We start from the raw sequence: 18538 nt of genomic DNA, 5'->3' as shown, positions 1-18538 counted from the left end.
CCTCTCCAATCCCACAACCCCAAGAGGTTTTCAAATCAAAAGGGAAAAAAGTTAGAGTAGAAATTAGAAGTGCCACGATTGAATGAATAACTATGACACAATGCTTTTGTAAATATTTTTAAAATCTACTTTAAAAAAGCTGAAAATAGGAACCTGCCATCAGATATAAAGGAAGCAACAACAATTGTGAGGACAGATATAAGAAAGCTCTGCTGAAATCAATTGATTTCATATACATCAGGCAGCTAAGATCAGGAAGGTCTGAAATAATAATTTTTTAGATTTAAAGACAGTTTTATTTCCTTTTTCTCAGATCATGGCCTTAAAATTATCAAACAGAAAAACAAAGTGAAAATGATCAGCCCTATCTTATTTCTTTCTTCATTATATGCATGTATCACCTAAAACAGAATTTTAAAAGCACCACCACACACACACAACAATATCTGACTGTGGAAGGCACTCCCCATAATCTCAAAACAGTCAGAAGCACTCTGAATTCCATATGGCCTTCTCCATCTAACTACTGACACCCCATCTCATGAAAAAGATTCTGACAAAAGGCCACAGACTTTGGACCAGCCTGGTAAGCCTCAACTAGCCCAGTCCAAGACCACCACAGTTGGGGCCCTATCCACCCTTGCTCTCCGCTCTTGGCTCCTGCTCTCCTTGCCAAAATGATAGAGATCCTAGCACCCTGGACTCAGCCCGACAGTTGGCTGCTCCCGACACATCTCAGCTATGCTAGGCCTGAACATTCCCCTCTGCTCTGCTGTCATTTCCTTTTGCCTGAGGCTTACACCATAAGCATCAGCAGCAGAACAGGCAACAGAGACTAGGAAGGTCTCTTACTTACATTAAAAAACAGGTTATCTTGGTCAACTACGTTGGGAGAAACATGGTTGTATGTTTTCTGTGGAAGGAAAAATGCATGCGCACTCGACAACCGGAAGGCCACAGCCCAAGCCCCACTTTAGGGCTGCCTATCTCAGTATCAAACACAATAAGGAAAACTGGGAGAAACTTTGCCTTACAATCTTCCACATATACGAATAAAATCTCATGTTAATGAGATGTATGGAATGACAGCATCCTTCAGGAAAAAAATGATAACAATAACAGTCCAGTAGAGGTGACACAGGAATGCTAGAGAAAGGACTGGCAAGTTCTTGCTTGGTGATGCATTTGTCACAAAGCATCAGAAAAGGAGAATAGAAATACACAGTTCTGTTTCTTCAAGCCACAACAAGCTCAAACATTTCCAGGGACACAGGGGCCCAATGCTAAAGCCAGCCTTCATCAGAGTTCTACCCACTGCTTTATCATCCAACCTAGTCCTGGGAAATTATTCAATGGGCAATTAAGAGTTATAATCCAAGTGGTCTCAAAATCATATCTCTGGGAAGTCAAGTCCAAATTAAATTAGACCAGGCTTTTAGGCTTCCAACGATCATATTTTTTTCTTTTGAGCGAGTGCATTTCAACACTCAGAACTTCTCCTCTTACAGATCATTTTCAAGGCCATCTCTGGATGCCATCTCCTAAGCAAAATCCGATATATAAAATGAAAAGGGAAATTGGTTAACTTAAACCTCAAAAAAGATGTTAAGGGAGAGACTGTCACTTCCTTCAACAGATTTGGGAAAGTTAATTATTTTAACCTCTTTTCTAGTGAATATTAATGGAACTTCTAACACAACATACACACAGCACTTTATGAAACAAAAATGCCCAAAACTTAGTGCATACCGAAAGCCTAAAGCACACCCAGCAGAGCTTTGAAATATAAAAAGCATAGTGAGTTCCTTCCCACGAGGAATAAATATATAATCGGCATATGTATATCTATATTTGAAACTTATTCTAAAGTGTCACACTTCTCCCTGCACTAGCAGTCCCAAGCCAGTGAAACAGCAGGTAACTGACAGATGACCCTGCCCTGCATCTCTTGTCTTTGACTTCTCCCCACTCTTGGGACAGCATTCACTTCCAGGACCTACCCACCTGGCCAGCCCGGGCCCTAGGGGCAAGGAGAAAAAGGAGGAAAAGCTCCAGGAACTCACATTTCGGTGATGTTCTCAGGATCTACACTGTTAGGCTCCAATCTCGGAAATGCCACGATGCCAGGAGAAGGGTCGCTGCACCAGATCCGAGAGGCACTGCATTTGCAGGACGTGGGACAGGCGAAAGCGGCCCTCCAGAAGCCCACAACCAGCCAGCAGAAGCCCCAGAGCCGCGCCATGGCGGGTCCATGCCACCTTATCCAGGACGACATCCCTAGCAGCCAGTGCCAGCCCGAGTGCCTGTCCCCGCGCTGCACCGGCCGGTTTCCCCCACCCGTGCGGGGAGGCCTTCCCTGCGCTTGCGGCTCTCTTAACTCCTCGGTGCTTGTTGCGGGCGCGCCGAGTCCAGCTTATCAGAGGCTGAGCTGGTCCGGAGCGAAGAGTGTTCCGGCAGGCGGCAGGGTTCACAGTGGCCCCGGCATAGCGAACCGCTTTACAGGGGGGCGCTACCGCTGCTCGGAGCTCCGCGGCGGCCGTCGCTGCATGGCCCGGCGCGCCGGGCACCGACCGGCGGCGCTCCCGGGACTCTCTGGGGCGCAGGTTCCTTGTTAGATGCGAATGGGGGTCCGGTATGCACCTCGAGGCTGAGGACAAACAGACACGCGTAAGACTGAGCGTAGGACCCCCAACACCACTAATTGGGGCACTCTCCCTCTCTGCTCGCGTCATCCCCACCCCGACCCCAGCCCGGAGACTGTGGATGGATGAGTGCCCAGCTCCGGCCCAGGAATCAACTTGCCCCGCGATGGCACTGACGCCGCTGGAGCCACCAGTGTGCCCACTCTCCCTTCGAGCCTGAGGCCAAGGGAGGGGAGGTAGGGAAAGGGTCCCCAAGACAGGATTCCATGGTACAGGCCGGGCGAAGGACCCTTTAAAGGGGAATGCGGAGACTGCCGGCGGCTTTGGCTCCGCCACGGGGCCCCCGAATGATGCTGCAGAATCCGCCACGGCCGCTGGGTGCCGGTGGCGCGGGCAGGTGGCGCGGCACGTCCCACCTGGGGAGTAGCCGAGGCCGCCCCAGGGGGAGACAGTGAGGGCCGAGGCGACCGAGAGCACTATCTGCTCTGCTCACCCGGGCTCCGGCGCCTCACGCCCGCCGGCGGCGCCTGGGTCCAGGCTCCTGCTACCGCCGGGGACTGAGCGCGTAGAGCGCGAGCGAAGCAGCCAGCGAGGCTCCTGCTCCAACCCAATTCCGGGAGCCGCCGCCGCCGCCGCCTCTGCTACTGCTGGCGAAGTGACGTGAGGGCTGACGCAGAGCAGGGGCAGAAACTCCAGAAAATTAGTCTGAAATCCAAAAACACACACACGCTCATACACACACAAACCCATAACACCCTCCAGACAAAAGCACCAGGGAGGGGAGGGGAATCTGGGGGCGAGCAGGGAGGAGGGAGGCATCGGTGCCACTGGCCAGAAGCAGACAGCAGCAGCATGTGGGAGTTCACACACGCGCGCACACACGCACACATCCTGGCCGTGTAGACATGCACGCGCGTGCGTGTGTGTGTCTGTGTGTGTGTGTGCATTTACATCCAGGTACCTCTAAGATGAACCGTTCCTCCGTTCGACGCCTCCCGGTCCCTAATTCACACCACAGTCTCTTCTACAATCGCGGTAGAGGCTGTCTCCCTTTTTGAAATGGAAACCGTGCTTGGTTCAGCTCTGAAAAATGCGCTGATTCTTATTATAGGAATCCTCCCTCCCTTCTCCCTCCCCGCGTTCTCCTTTCCCACCCTGCCTAAAAGGGAGGGCAAGCTATCCTAAAAATAAATAAATGTTGTAAACACCAAAACGTGTTCTGCATTGGTAACCAAGGATCACCGCCCCCATTCCGGGCCACCTATTTGGGGATCGGTGGTTTTGGAGGGGCTTCCTGTTGGTGCTTTTGCAGAGGGAAGGGAGTCTCCAAACACAATTCTAGCTCTCTAAGTGGGTCTTTTTCCTGCCGTTTTCTGCCATCACACGCCCGGGAAATAGAGACATGTGAGGGGAAGGGAGCGCGCCTGATGCGTATTCTAAATGCCCGGTGGCCACCCTGGCCTGTCCGATGTGTGGCGCCGCGTCATTTTCTCTCATCCTTTAACCTGACGGGATGTAGCCATTCCCAGATCGTGGATTCACTCCCCGCGATGCCCACCCCCACGTAGGGCATCCCAAGCCCTTGCTCCCCTGCCGTACCTTGCGCGTGTTCATGTGTGCGAGGGTGTGCGCGAACGCGTGCCCTGCGCCCGCGCTGCCCGGAGCACGATATGCATCCAGCTACGAAGAAGCCAGGCGCGGGCAGAGCCTCGGGGTCTCACTAGCGACAAATTAGGCGATCCGGGAGGGTCGGGTGACAAACCGTAACTGTTCTGCGGGTGCAGTTAAATGATGGCTGCGGGGCATTTGCAAGCCTTGTCTGAGAATCCGTCTTCCCTTTTGCGGCTGGGAATCTGTTTTTCCGCAGTCATTTAAAAGAGAACTGGGAAAATACACCGCAGTGCCTGACACTTCCGAGGGCTCTGGTGCCCCCGCGCGGGGAGAGAGCGCCCGGCACGCTCCGGAGCACCAGCCCACGGCCCCGGTCGCGGCGGGCACAGCGCTGGGGGCGCGCTCTGGCGCCAGATGCGCAACCAGCGGCGCCCGACGCCTGCGCGTCCCTGCTCGGCCGGTGCGCGGCTCTCCTGGCCTCGCCGAGTTCCTGCCCGGGGGAAAAAGGCGGGCAATCCTTCGCTCGAGAGAGAGCAATGGGTTGGAGTCTCGTTCAAAATATAGTAATAGTCACTGATCTACCCGCAGAGTTTGGGGATGGGAAGGATCAAGAAACCGAACGTTAGAGTGAATGCTCGGATCTAGGCCAAGCCGTTAAATATTACGAAGGGAACGTAAAACATCTAGTGGGGCTTTTTTGTACAGATCCTGGGCGCTGAGTGTAACCGCGGGAATTCTTGGACAGCACCCAAAAATCTTGCTGCAGGTCCCGAAAGCAAGGCCAGCAGGTCTGTCTCACCACTGTCACTCGGCTGTAACACACATCGAGTGGTGAACGGCCAGGCTGAAGTTTACTCCTGAGCTGCGCCTCTATTCTCTACTAGGTGAGGACGCGCCAAGGAAGAGACGCCAAGGGCAAAAATGACCCGGTCTCAGACGCATGTAAAACTCCGCCTGTCTTGTCAGTGCCCCTTAAGTGGAGAAGCCCCTGAGGAACACGTGGGGAAGGAAGGAGTGTGTGCGTAATCACCCACATTTCTCTCACACTCCCATACTCTGAGCCCATTTTTCTAAGAAACGGCCCATTTTCGCCCTAGTGGCTGCAGCATGTCAATGCGGTATGGAGAATAGGCAGTCTTACGGTGGTTTGTACACCAGAAGAGTCTAATTATGTTGGAATATTTGTAGAGTTTCTATTAGAGTAAATATATGCTACTATTATAGTTGGATTCTAAATATATGCCACTATCTCCCCCTTAAAATTAGGATTTGCGGTCCTACTTCTAATCACCCTACTTCTGCTCTACTATTTCAACCATAGCAGTTTGTCCTTTGGACAGATAATTTACTTATTATATATATTTTTAAAATTTCTCCCAGAAGAATGTGCACTCCATGAAGGCAGGGATTTTTATCTATATTCATTGATATCTCTCAAGGATATAGTAGGTGTTAAAATGAGTATTTTTAATGAATAAATAAAATAAAAGGAGATCTCACTTTCTTAACCTCTAATTCTGCAAGAACCTGGATAATTCCCCCAGACACGCTCCTTCTCACCTTCACAATTTCAAATCTTCCTTGTGTTCTGAGTGCTCCTAGCACTGCTTAAAACCTTGCCTTACTTTCTGTCTCATTTAGTAGCCAGATAGGCTTCAATACTGGGCCAGAGAGGGCCTCCCACTTATTCATGCTAGTAACTGAACACCTCCATGGACAGTGTCTAGAACACACTGGTGATCAGTAGCTATTTCTTAACTGATAGAATTGTGGATCTACCTCGATTTTAATACCTATAAGATATGTCCCAGAGATCACTTCAAGGATTCTCAGATCACACCTTTGTAAGAGATGATGAACATTTTTCAGATGAACAATATGGAGATGACTTTTTTCTAGATCCCTTCAATGCAGGCATAGAAATTAAGTGCTGCAGGCTCCTACCTGCACTGAACCATGATGTACCTAGAGCAATGTTTCTCAAACTCTTTTGACCATGATCCACAATAAGAAATGCCTTTTATATCACAACCCAATGAACACATACATAAAGGCGTATACTAACTAAAAAAGAAGTGTCATAATACAAAACTTACTTACCCTTAGTACGTAAACTAATATATCCTTTTCTCTTCTACACCATTTCATTTCTGAATGCATGTAATAACTCAATACATTGATTTTAACATCCAATACTGAGTTGTAAAAAAATAAGCAAGAATACTGCCAACTTCGGATTAAAATGGAGTAATAGGGAACAGATTTGTTCTCTCAATCATATGACCAACACACTGAACAAAATATATTAAAGTTAAGACAATGGATATAAGACAATGAAGGTCATCATTCAGAGAGAAGGAACCCAGGCAGAGGCCATCTACCTAAGTTGAGGAGACTAGCTCAAGAGAAATCAAGGAGTGCAGAGTTCACAAGACAGAGTAGCAAAGAGAAGAGTGTTGCCCAGAAAGAACTATGGACATCTGCAGAGGGTTCCTCTCAAGTATTCAGCATAGTGCTGATTGACACATGCAGGTAATAAAGCTACCTGAGGCCAGAGAAAGAAGCACTGAAAAGATTAAAACGAATAGAGTTAAAAAAAATCAAAAGGAAAATATAAAACACTATGTATCAGAATTTGTGTGATACAACTAAAGCAGTTTTTAGAGGGAATTTTATAGCACTAAATTCCTGTATCAGGAAAGAAGAAAGATCTCTAACCAATGACCTCAGCTTCCACCTTAAGAAATCAGAGGGAAAAAAAGAACAAATTAAACACGAGGTAAGCAGAAGAGAAGAAATAATACAGAGCAGAGTGGAAAATAATGAAATAGAAAACATAAAACCAATAGAGAAAATTAATTAAATCAAGAGCTGGTTCTTTGTGAAGATCAATAAAAACAGCTAGTCCAACTGATCAGAAATAAAAAAGAGAAAACACAAAGGACCAATAACAGTAATGAGAGCAATTAAAACATTGAATATTTTATACATATTAAATACTATGGATATATTGTGAACAACTTTATGCAAATAAATTTAACAACTTAAATGTAATGAACATATTCTAAGAGAGATAAAAAGCCAATGAAACTCACTATAGAAGAAACAGATTACCTAAATAATCCTATATCTATTGTAAAACTTGAATGTCTGGTTTAAAACTTTCCACAAAGAAAACTCCACTCCCAGATGGCTTCATTGGTGAATTCTACAAAACAATGAAGGAAAAAGAATACCAATTTCATACATACTCTTCTAGAAAAATGAAGAGGAAGAAATACTTTCCAATTCATTTTATGAGGCCAGCATTACCTTGATACTGATATACAAAAACATTACAAGAAAAGAAAACAACAATTCCTATTAATGTCAGTGCTAACATTCTAAGCAAAATTTCAGTAAATTGATTTCAACAACACATCGCACATCCAAAAACATCATGAGTAAGTGGAGTTTGTCTCATGAATCCAAGTTGATCTCATGGGGGCAGAGGGTTGACCTCATGGAGGCAGAGGGAGAATGAGGGTTACCAGAGTCTAGAAAGTGTAGTGGGGGTAGGGGATGTTTTTCCAAAAAGCAGTTAAAAGACAAGGAAATCCACTTTCACCATTTCTACTCAATATTGCATTGGAGATTTTAGTTAGTTCAATAAGTCAAAAAAAGAGAAATAAAAGGTATTCAGATTGGAAAAGAAGGATTAGACTGTTTTTTTTTAAACATACAACGTTGAGTCCTGTATAGAAAATTTAATAGAATCTATGAAAAAGCTACTCATACTAATAAATGAATTAACAAGTTTGCATAATACAAGATAACTATTTACAAATCAGATATATTTCTATATACTAGCAACAATCATGAATTTTTTAAAAACTACAAATTACAATAGCCAATCAAAAATACAAAATACTTAGAATTAAAGCACAGTCCATAAATAGAAAAACATAGATACATTGGATTTTATAAAGATTAACAATTTCTGCTTTTCAACAGATACTACTAATAGAATGAAAAAAAAGCCACAAAATGTAAGAAATATCTGAACATATATTTGATAAAGTCATATCAGAGTATATAAAGAACTCTCAAAACTGAATAATAATAAGAAAACAACATTTTAAAAGTGTGTAAATGTGTTGAACATATACTTTACCAAAGAAAATATGCAGTTGGCATGTAAGCACATGAAAAGATGCTCAACAGCATTAGTCATTGAGGAAATGCAAATTAAAACCACAACGAGATAGCTACACACTAATTGGAATGGCTAAAAATTTATTTATTTATTTATTTATTTATTTAATTTATTTTTGAGATGGAGTCTCACTCTTTTGCCCAGGCCCGAGTGCAGTGGGGCAATCTCGGCTCACTGCAAGCTCCGCCTCCCGGGTTCGCACCATTCTCCTGCCTCAGCCTCCCAAGTAGCTGGGACTACAGGTGCCCGCCACCACACCTGGGCTAATTTTTTGTATTTTTAGTAGAGACAGGGTTTCACCGTGTTAGCCAGGATGGTCTCAATCTGCTGACCTCGTGATCCACCCATGGAATGGCTAAAATTTTTAAAAACTGACCATACCAAGTGTTGACCAGAATGTTGAGCAACTGGAACTCTCATACACTGCTACTGGGAGTGTAAAATTGTATGGCCACTTTGGAAATGTAGAAGTTTCTTCAAAAGTTAAATGTATACTTACCAGGTGATCCAACCGTTCTACTTATATACTCTTACCTAAAAGAAAGGAAAGCATATGTCCATACAAAGACTTGAACGTGAGTGTTCATAGCAGCTTTATCTTTATATGTAAAAACTGTAATAATCCAAATATTCATTGACAGGCGAATGAATACACAGATTGTGGCATACCCATACAACAGAATGCTACTCAGCAATGAAAAGAAATGAACAAAGCTTGCAGTCATATGCATGAATCTCAAAATAATTATGCTAAGTGAAAACGTCAGATAAAAAGGAGTACATACTGTATGGGATCATAAAACTCAAGAAAATGCAACAAAAATGCAAAAAAAAAAGGCAAACAAATAGATTGTGACAGAAAGTAACTCAGTGACTGCTGGTGAGGAAAGAGAGAAGTAGGCAGGGAGGAGCCAGAGGGAGCAATGACAAAGGACACAAGGAAACTTTATGATGATGGATGGATTGTGGTGATGGTTTCGATCTGACCAACTTATTAAATGTTTAGCTTATTGCCAATTATACCTCCATAAAGTTGTTTCTAAAAACAAAAGAGAAATGCTGACCTAGATCCTCCAATTATCAACTTCTTGTTCTGCTGAAGTTCCTTTAGAACCTCCAATTTTAGAATGCTATTATAAAGTTTGGAGATTTTTAAATAAACTCAGATTCTGTAATGTTCTAGTTTTAGAGGTACCTACTCTGTAATTTCTTTTACACTTTGAAAAAGTCTGGGGAAACCATAATTTAATAAATAGAAGACACAGTGGTCCATACCTAAAAATAGGACCTGAATGTCCATTAATAGTGGAACAAGTCAATAAATTATAATACAGTCACGTGTCCCATTATGATGCTTCCATCGACAATAGACTACATATACCATGGTGGGCCCATAAGATTATAATGGAGCTGAAAAATTTCTATCTTCTAGTGACACTGTAGCCATTTTAATATTGTAGTGCAAGGGATTACTCACCTGTTTGTGGTTAACATTGGAGTAAACTACACTGTCATTTGTATAAAAGTATAGTGTGTAAAATTATGTATAGTACATCTATGATTGTTGATAATGATAATAAATGACTATGTTACTGGTTTATGTATTTACTATACTTTAGCTTTTGTTGTTACTTTATAGTGTACTCCTTCTAATTTTTTTTGTTTGTTTATTTGTTTGTTTTTTGAGACCGAGTCTCACTCTGTTGCCCAGGCTGGAGTGCAGTGGCCCATCTCAGCTCACTGCAACCTCTGCCTCCCGGGTTCAAGCAATTCCTCTGCCTCAGCCTCCCGAATAGCTGGGATTACAGGTGCGTGCTACCACATCTGGCTAATTTTTTGCATTTTAGTAGAGATGGGGTTTCACCGTGTTAGCCAGGATGGTCTTGATCTCCTGACCTCATGATCTGCCCACCTCGGCCTCCCAAAGTGCTGGGATTATAGGTGTGAGCCACCATGTTTAGTGCCTTCTACTTACTAAAAAAAGAAGTCAACTGTAAAACCACCTCAGGCAGATCCTTCAGGAAGTATTCCAGCAGAAAGCATTGTTATCATCAGAGATGACATGAATGTTATTGCCCCTGAAGATCTTCCAGTGGGACAAGATGTGGAGTGGAAGACAGTGATATTGATGATCCTGACCCTCTCTAGGCTGAGGCTAATGTAGATGTTTGTGTGTTCGTTTTTAACAAAAAAGGTTTAAAAAATGATACATTTTAAAAATAGAAAAAAAGCTTACAGAATAAGAATATAAAGAAAGCAAATATTTTTGTATAGCTGTACAAAAATGTATTTGTGTTTTAATCTAAGTGTTATTACAAAAGAGTCAAAAAGTTAAAAAATTAGAAAATGTATAAAGTAAAACAGAGGAAGCAAAGGTTAATATATTATTGTAGGAAAATGTTTTGTAAATGTAATGTAGCCTAAGTGTACAGTGTTTATAGGGTCTATAGTGGTGCACAGTAATGTCTTAGGCCCTCATATCCATTCACCACTCACTCACTGACTCACCCAGAACAACTTCCAGTCCTGCAAGCTCCATTCATGGTAAATGCCCTTTACAGGTGTACCATTTTTTATTTTTATACTGTCTTTTTACCGCACCTTTTCTGTGCTTAGATACGCACAATTGTGTCATAATTACTTATTATATTCAGTACAGCAACATAGTGTACAGGTTTGTAGCCTGGAAACAATAGGCCATAATGTATACTTGAGGTGTATAGTAGGCTCTACCACCTAAGTTTGTGTAAGTGTACTCTGTGATGTTCACACAACGACAAAATCACCTGACATCTTTCTCAGAATGCGTCTCCATCATTAAGTGAATACAGATCTGTACTTCTATTCTTTACATCAGTACATGCCTAATTAAAGATGAGTTTTATAGGGCCAGGTGTGGTGGCTCATGCCTGTAGTCCCAGCACCTTGGGAGGCTGAGGCAGGCAGATCACGAGGTCAGGAGTTTGAGACCAGTCTGGCCAGCGTGGAAAAACCCCGTCTCTACTAAAAATATATAATTAGCTGGGGATGGTGGCAGGCACCTGTAATCCCAGCTGCTCAGGAGGCTAAGGCAGGAGAATCGCTTGAAACCAGAAGGCGGAGGTTGCAGTGAGCCGAGATCACGCCACTGTACTCCAGCCTGGGCAGCAAGAGCAAAACTCTGTCTCAATACGTAGTCTGAGCCTACAAAGAAAGTCAGTATTTGTGAATATGTTTTGTTTGTCTATGGAGAAAAACAGAGAAGTATTTACACCAAATCACGAAATTAGTAACTTAGAGGAAATAGAGAGGTAGTTTGAGGTAAGAGGAGAAAAGACCAGGAAACTTGTGAATACTTATTTGGAACTTACAGCCTCCTTACCCATACCATGCCTAATTTTCCTCTTTGCGTTGCCTCTTCCCCTTTAGATCCAGTGTGATCCTATTTCTAGAGTCCCTCCCGTCAGTGGAAGGAACCGAATCTACAAGCATGTTCACAATCCAAATAATGTTCATCACCAGACACTTCATTTTCCCAAGAATGTCTGTATTTTAGTGAAGGACACTGGGAAAAAGATGTAATCCAAAGGAATTTCAGGTACCATGGCAACCATAAAAGAGGGAGTATTTGAGGATGGAGGACTCAACACAGGTCACATGGAACCAAAGGCTGATATTCATGATTAGCACCACACTTGCTCCCTGTCACCCCAACATCCTCTTCTGAAGTTTATACAGTTTCCTACTGTTTTCTACCCAACATCCTCCAACTCTGAGTAAAGGTCTCACTTTTCCCCACCTCTGCCTAAGATGGTCTGTGAACTGTATGCTACCTGGTCACTCTGAACCACAGCCAAACCCAAGGTTTCATCCCACTTCCTTTCTTCTCTGTGTCCAAATCTTCCACTTTGTACTTTTAGTCATACACAGCACATACTAAGTCAACACAGACTTATAAAGTTTTTATGAACACCTAAAAGGAAGAGCATATGGAGAAAATTCCACAGAGCCTCAGAAAACTGGAGTCACGGGCATGTGGGTGATCCTTAAATCTAAGTTGCAGGCCATCCATCTGACGAGGTTTCGTGGTCAGCTCTGGATTATTTTCTTAGTTCATGTTGGTAGTCTAGGTCAATACCCATACCTGCTCCCGTGTTGTCCTGTTTTGTCAAGGTTTAACTATTATGGCTTAATTAATTACTTAATCCTGTTAATTGTCCCACAACCCCAGTGTCCATTCTCCCATTCTTCTCTTGAGTAATAGAACACTTGATCGCACCCAGTCAACAACTATATTTCCCAACTTCTTTTGAAGTAAAGGTGTGGCCATTTGACTAAGTTTTTACCAGAGAATTTAAGTGGAGGTGATGTGTACAATTTCAACATTATTTCTTTAGAAGAAAGTTATTTCTTTCCATTTCTTCTTGTCTTTCCTTTCCGCAGACTGGGAAGTCTATTACAGTACCACATCACAAAAGAACTTCAGTTGTTACAAAGAAGTTTACTTATGCTTCAATGAACAAGTATAGTATGATGTTTCAGTGCTACTCTGCCCATATTTATTGTGACAGTCAAGTGTTACCAGTTCAACGCAACTGACAATCACAGTTCATGCAAACAACAGTTTTATGGCCATCCACTTTTTAACACATGGTGCCATGTACTTAAAGACCCACAAGCACTATATTATATCAGACCTCTGCAGGTGATTAACCAAATTGTTGCAGTCAAGCCCCAAATTGGGAATTAGCCCAGAAAAGTTCTGGGTTTCACTCATGAAAGAATTCAAGAAAGAGTTGGTGGTAGAAGAAAACAGCTTTATTGAGGTGGCAATGTTACAGCTCCATGACTGCTCCTGCAGAGCAGGGTTACCCCAAAGGCAGCCTGTTAGAGAGTAACAGCTCAGGGGCGGGTCTACAATAATATATATACTCACTGTAATTACATGCAAATTAAGGGGCAGATTATGCAGACATTTCTAAAAAAGAGTGGTAACTTCTGGGTCGGCAGGTCGTTGCTATGGAAATGAGTGTTAACGTCTGAGTGTTGCCATGACAATGATAAACTGACATGGCATTGGTGGGTGTGTCTTATGGAGAGGCTCTTTGGCCTCTTCCCTATTTCAGCTAGTACTCAATCTCACCTGGAGTTCGAATCCTTACCTCTGGAGCCAAGTTCCACCTCCTACTTCAAAATGTTCTTGCAACTGGGGTAGCAACCCATTACTAAGTCAATTTAGTGGCTTTTATTAGGATATTTCTAATGGAATAGACTAGACAATGCTAGAATAGAAAACAGCAAAGGTATAAAGGCAACATTGTTTCATGAAACTTTATTATAGGTTGTACTGGATTTTGTTGTATTTCTTATCGTGGTTCACAGTCAAGTTTGAAACCAACTGGCTGAGCACAATGTTTCAACCATTTGCAGGAATCTCCTGTACAAGGAGATACAGTTCCTAGTCTGGGCTTGAACACTTCCAGCAACTTTCCTTAATCAGGATATTAGAAATAAGCACTTTACAGATTATTACTGAAGTTAGCCATAAATTCTCTTATAGCCAAATAATTCTCTTATTTGTCATTTTATCTAGCAGAGTATCATGTATGGAGCTCAATACATATTGGTTGAATTAAAGTTAATCTCAGCTGGGCATGGTGGCCCATGCCTGTAATTCCAGCACTTTTGGAGGCCAAGGCAGGTGGATCACAAGGTCAAGAGATCGAGACCATCCTGGCCAACGTGGTGAAACCCCATCTCTACTAAAAATACAAAAATTAGCTGGGCATGGTGGCGCACGCCTGTAGTCCCAGCTAGTTGGGAGGCTGAGGCAGGAGAATCACTTGAACCTGGGAGGTGGAGGTTGCAGTGAGCCGAGATCACGCCACTACACTCCAGCCTAGCCACAGAGCAAGACTCAATCCCAAATAAAGTTAAATTAAATTAAATTAAAAAGTTAATCTCATCTTTGTACACCATTAATTGCAAGAAAGTTCCATTTTATGGTAAGCCTAAATCTGCCTCTCTAAAAATGCTCCTCCGTTGATGCTAGTTTTAACCTCTCAGGGGCAAAGTAGAGAAAATGGAATCCTTTCTTCAAGTCTGCCATCCAACATTTTAACTGTTCCTCTTATATTTTTTTCACCTGCAGGTCTAATATATTTGCCTTTCATGCTTCTATTTAAGTCAGTGATAAAGAATATTTAACATGACAGGTCCAGACACTCAACTAAAGACATTGCCTATGCTGACATCTATTTCTTAACTAATTAATTCATCCTTACATAGAAGGTGACTGTCTAACCAGCTAAGAATCCATCAAACTGAATTCTATAATTATGTCTTTCTTAACCCTTAGCCTGAGCCACCTGTGCACCACATACCCAATTACATAAAGACCAAACTGGTATTGTCCATTAATATTTTGTTTTTATTTTGCTTTGTTTGTAGTCATTCTGAAGTTCATTTTTTGTGCCAACTTCAGACCTCATTCTAACCTGATGTCAACCTACCACCCGCATTTCAGCTTTTTAAACCTGTAACTCCATTTCTTCCTTTGGTTCCTTTTGATCCTTACCCCTTGTTTCTTTAATATCAGCTTCTCCAAATGATTTATCTCAACTGCCTTTTCAGGACCTAGTGTACTGGGTTGTCTTGGATAGAAATTCCCCTTTGTAGTTTAGCCCTATGAAACCCAGCCACAATCCACCTGGCTCATTTTGTACCCACTCCCTGTCCAGTGATGGGGAAAGATTGGACAAAATAGCCCAAAAAGAGAAAGAGTAGGCTAGGCAAGTGGAGGCGGTCTGAGAAAACAGAATGAACAGTAATTTAGGTGTATTCTGGATCCCAAATTTGCTCCTTCTTGGAAAATTGAGACAAATTCTCTTCCTTTCTTCCATGTACCATCTTTCTCTCCAAGTATTTCTCACAGCTTATCCTTAGTCATATAAGCAAACCCAGTAATAACCTTTATCATCTTTGCAGCCATTTAAATAAGCTTATGATATCTCTTATGTGATCTCCCTCAACTAAGATGTCAACTTCTTGTTAACCACGTTATCTCTACCACTTCTAAAGGAAAAATCCTTTTCCTCACCAGAGAAAGACACAGAATAAGAGGTAGAAAATACTGCTTTGTCTCTATTATCTGTTAATGTCTCACCATCTGCCCAAACTCTGGTCTTGTCACTTCATCCTTCTTACTCTACGCCTGGTTCAAATTGTCCTTTTTTTCTTTTTTCTTTCTTTTTTTTTTGTTTTGTTTTGTTTGAGATGGAATTTTGCTCGTCGCCCAGGCTGGAGCGCAATGATGCAATCTCGGCTCACTGAAACCTCCGCCTCCTGGGTTTAAGTGATCCTCCTGATTCAGCCTCCCTAGTAGCTCGGATTACAGGCACCCGCCACCAGGCCCAGCTAATTTTTTGTATTTTTAGTAGAGATGGGATTTCACCATGTTGGTCAGGCTGGTCTTGAGCTCCTGACCTCAGGTGATCCACCTGCCTCAGCCTCCCAAAGTTCTGGGATTACCATTGCCCAGCCCAAATAGTCCTTTTCTGTTGCTCTCTATTTATTTCACAACAACTTTCACACATTCTGTACTTCAGTCCTTCTGCCACTGTTGTCACAGTTTTATGCTGCCCTATTGTATTCAAAGTTTGGCTATATACCCACCTTCCATCTTCTTCCACACCAAAATCTACAGTGTAGTTAAGTAGAGTCTCATTTCTTCCTCATGAGGATCATTCATGCCTCTGCTGTCAGGATGTTGTTTTAGAATTTCCTTTCTCTCTCAAATCAATATTATTTTCTAGAGTCATTCAGTCAAAGGGTTTTAACTACATTTCCTCAAAAAAAAAATGCAATCTGTCTCTTGAAGTCTAGAATGCGTAAAAGTCTTCTTAGGATCCCATATTTAAACAACAGTTTAATCTCCAGCACCACAGCCAGATCAGTCTTGGTCTGGTGTAAATGTCCCCAACCTCACCACCCACCAAGAATCTTCTCCATGTCTCTTACACTTCTCTATGCAAATCTTTACCTTTATTACATAATTAGCTAACTCTCAATCAATAAAGTAATTGCTCTCTATCAAAAGGATAACTTCTGGAATTACACGAACAATAATACACAGTTATTGGTTGTGAAGGAAATGTTTTATACAGTCTTAGAACTTTCTGAAGGCATCTGAGACTACCTTATAATCAGAAGCATCTACAAGCCAGTGGAGACCTACCAATGTCAGTGCCCATACAATGACTTCCAGGGAAGTATTTGGAGGTGGGAAGCAGCCCTTAACTACCAGAATTTTAGTTATCTTCAAGTCAATTGACAGGCACTGTTAACACTGGAAATATAAGTAGGAAGAAGGCATCACTCCTATATTCTAAGAATTTGAAATCCTATGGGAAGACACATGCTAGGTCATTTCAGTGTGTATGGATAATACTGGACGCATGTACTGGGTCCTATAGGAGACAAAGGAGGAGCACAGAGCTCCCTCTGGGATCCAGGTAAGGCTTCATGGATGCACTGACCCTTGAGCTGAGTCTGAGTCCTAAAGAATGCACTTAATATCTCAAAGAAGTGACCAGGAGGATGGCATGAGTAAAATGCAAGGAGGCCGGAAACAGCATGGCGTGTGGGAGGAACCACATGCTGCTCAAATGTTGGCCACGCCTACACCTTTCCTCTATCCGCCCAAGAAAATCAGCACCAACTGTGCATGCTGGCCTCTTGCCCCCAGATTAGACTCTAAGAAGACATGGTGATGTTTTTTTCACTGCTTCCTTTTGCTTTGATCAGTAGGCCCTGAGGCCAGTCCACACTCAGCAACACAGCAGCCTGTCTAAAGGATGTTTGGTAATTCCCGCCAAGACCTGCATCTGATAGGCCCTGGAGTGCTTCCAGGTATTTTCATGTGCGGACCTCTCCTTCTGCTGTTCCTCCTTCCCTCTCCTGGTGACCCTCTCCCTTGGCTTTAGATAAACTTCTGTTTTATCCTAAATATGAGGAATTGAAAGCCTTAGGGAGACAAAGTCCATATCAGAATTGCACTTCTGAAGTCATCCTAGTGAAGAAACAACAGAAAACAAATTATTCTGCTGAATGAAGCCACTCCTTGATATTCTGTTATTTTTCACCTAATTAGTTTCTCTTTCTTAAAGAACCTTTGTGGGATTGGGCACGGTGGATCATGTCTGTAATTCCAGCACTCTGGGCGGCCGAGGTGAGTGGATCGCTTGAGTCCCAGAGTTTGAGACCAGCCAGGACAACATTGCAAAACCCCATCTCTACAAAAAAAATACAAAAATTAACCAGGTGTGGTGATGCCTGCCTATAGTCCCAGAGGCTGAGGTGGGAGAATCGCTTGAGCCTGGGAGGAGGAGGTTGCAGTGAGCTGAGATCGCACCTCTATACTACTCCAGCCTGGGTAACAGAGTGACAGACCCTCATTCTCTCAAAAAAAAAAAAAAAAAACAAAAAAAAAAACACCTCTGTGATCAATTGACTGACCTCATGTCTTGTAATAAAAATACCTCTTTTCTGTTTAGAAGCCCTAGAGATTCTGCAAGCCCTGTTTCTTTGCAAATACAGAAACTGCACCTTTGACCTTCCCCCCACTGCTCTTCAAAAGTTTCAGTAAACCTTCTCTACCACCTGGGAGACATCTTCTGTACATGGGAAAAGATTTCTTATGGATTAAGGAGAAGGTGCTGGAAATGAGAGAAGCCCTCCTGCCTTCTGTTTCCTCTTAGCCTCTCAAGTGACATATATAGAATAGAAAAATCAGTCCCCAAATATAATTCAGCTTCTGATGGCAGGAGCTACTCCTATAGCTAATTCTGTGTTTTCAGTAGTCCAGAATATTTCTAACAATCTTAAAAGAGTATCTGATCCTCAAAACACAACTTTAAAAAATCAATTCTTTTTAACCTAAATTTGAAAAGATGTGTCACTCAGTACATTTTGGATTGGGAGAGGATATCCTGAGAGCACTGCCAGTGGTCTCACAACCCCGAAGTTATCAAAGATTATCAGCCGCTGCCCCTGGTGCTAAATCTCCAGTGTCCTTTGGATTCTGTTCTCTAAATAAATGAATAAATATTAT

General features: G+C 42.8%; 1 protein-coding gene across 19 annotated transcripts in view; it reads right to left on the bottom strand.

Moving 5' to 3' along the window:
- Positions 1–5127, bottom strand: part of NTRK2 (neurotrophic receptor tyrosine kinase 2) — a 358350-nt gene extending 353223 nt beyond the window's left edge. For 3 of the 19 annotated variants that reach the window (XM_055350885.2, XM_055350887.2, XM_055350890.2), the window contains exons 1-2: positions 4242–4561; positions 2064–2647 (exon numbers count right to left, since the gene is read on the bottom strand). In XM_055350885.2, coding sequence (XP_055206860.1) covers positions 2064–2275 — 212 coding nt within the window. In that variant the 5' untranslated portion in view covers positions 2276–2647; positions 4242–4561. Of the gene's footprint in view, positions 1–2063; positions 2648–3058; positions 3348–3603; positions 3726–4241 lie in introns of those variants that run through there. The other 16 variants (XM_031014296.3, XM_031014287.3, XM_031014292.3 and 13 more) reach the window with 16 other exon arrangements.
- Between the last annotated feature and the right edge of the window lie 13411 nt (positions 5128–18538).

Source organism: Gorilla gorilla, chromosome 13 (genome assembly GCF_029281585.2).
Source record: "Gorilla gorilla gorilla isolate KB3781 chromosome 13, NHGRI_mGorGor1-v2.1_pri, whole genome shotgun sequence".
NCBI classification, from domain to species: Eukaryota; Metazoa; Chordata; class Mammalia; order Primates; family Hominidae; genus Gorilla; species Gorilla gorilla.
Note: the sequence above shows the minus strand (reverse complement) of the source record. Positions and strands in the feature narration are given on the sequence as shown.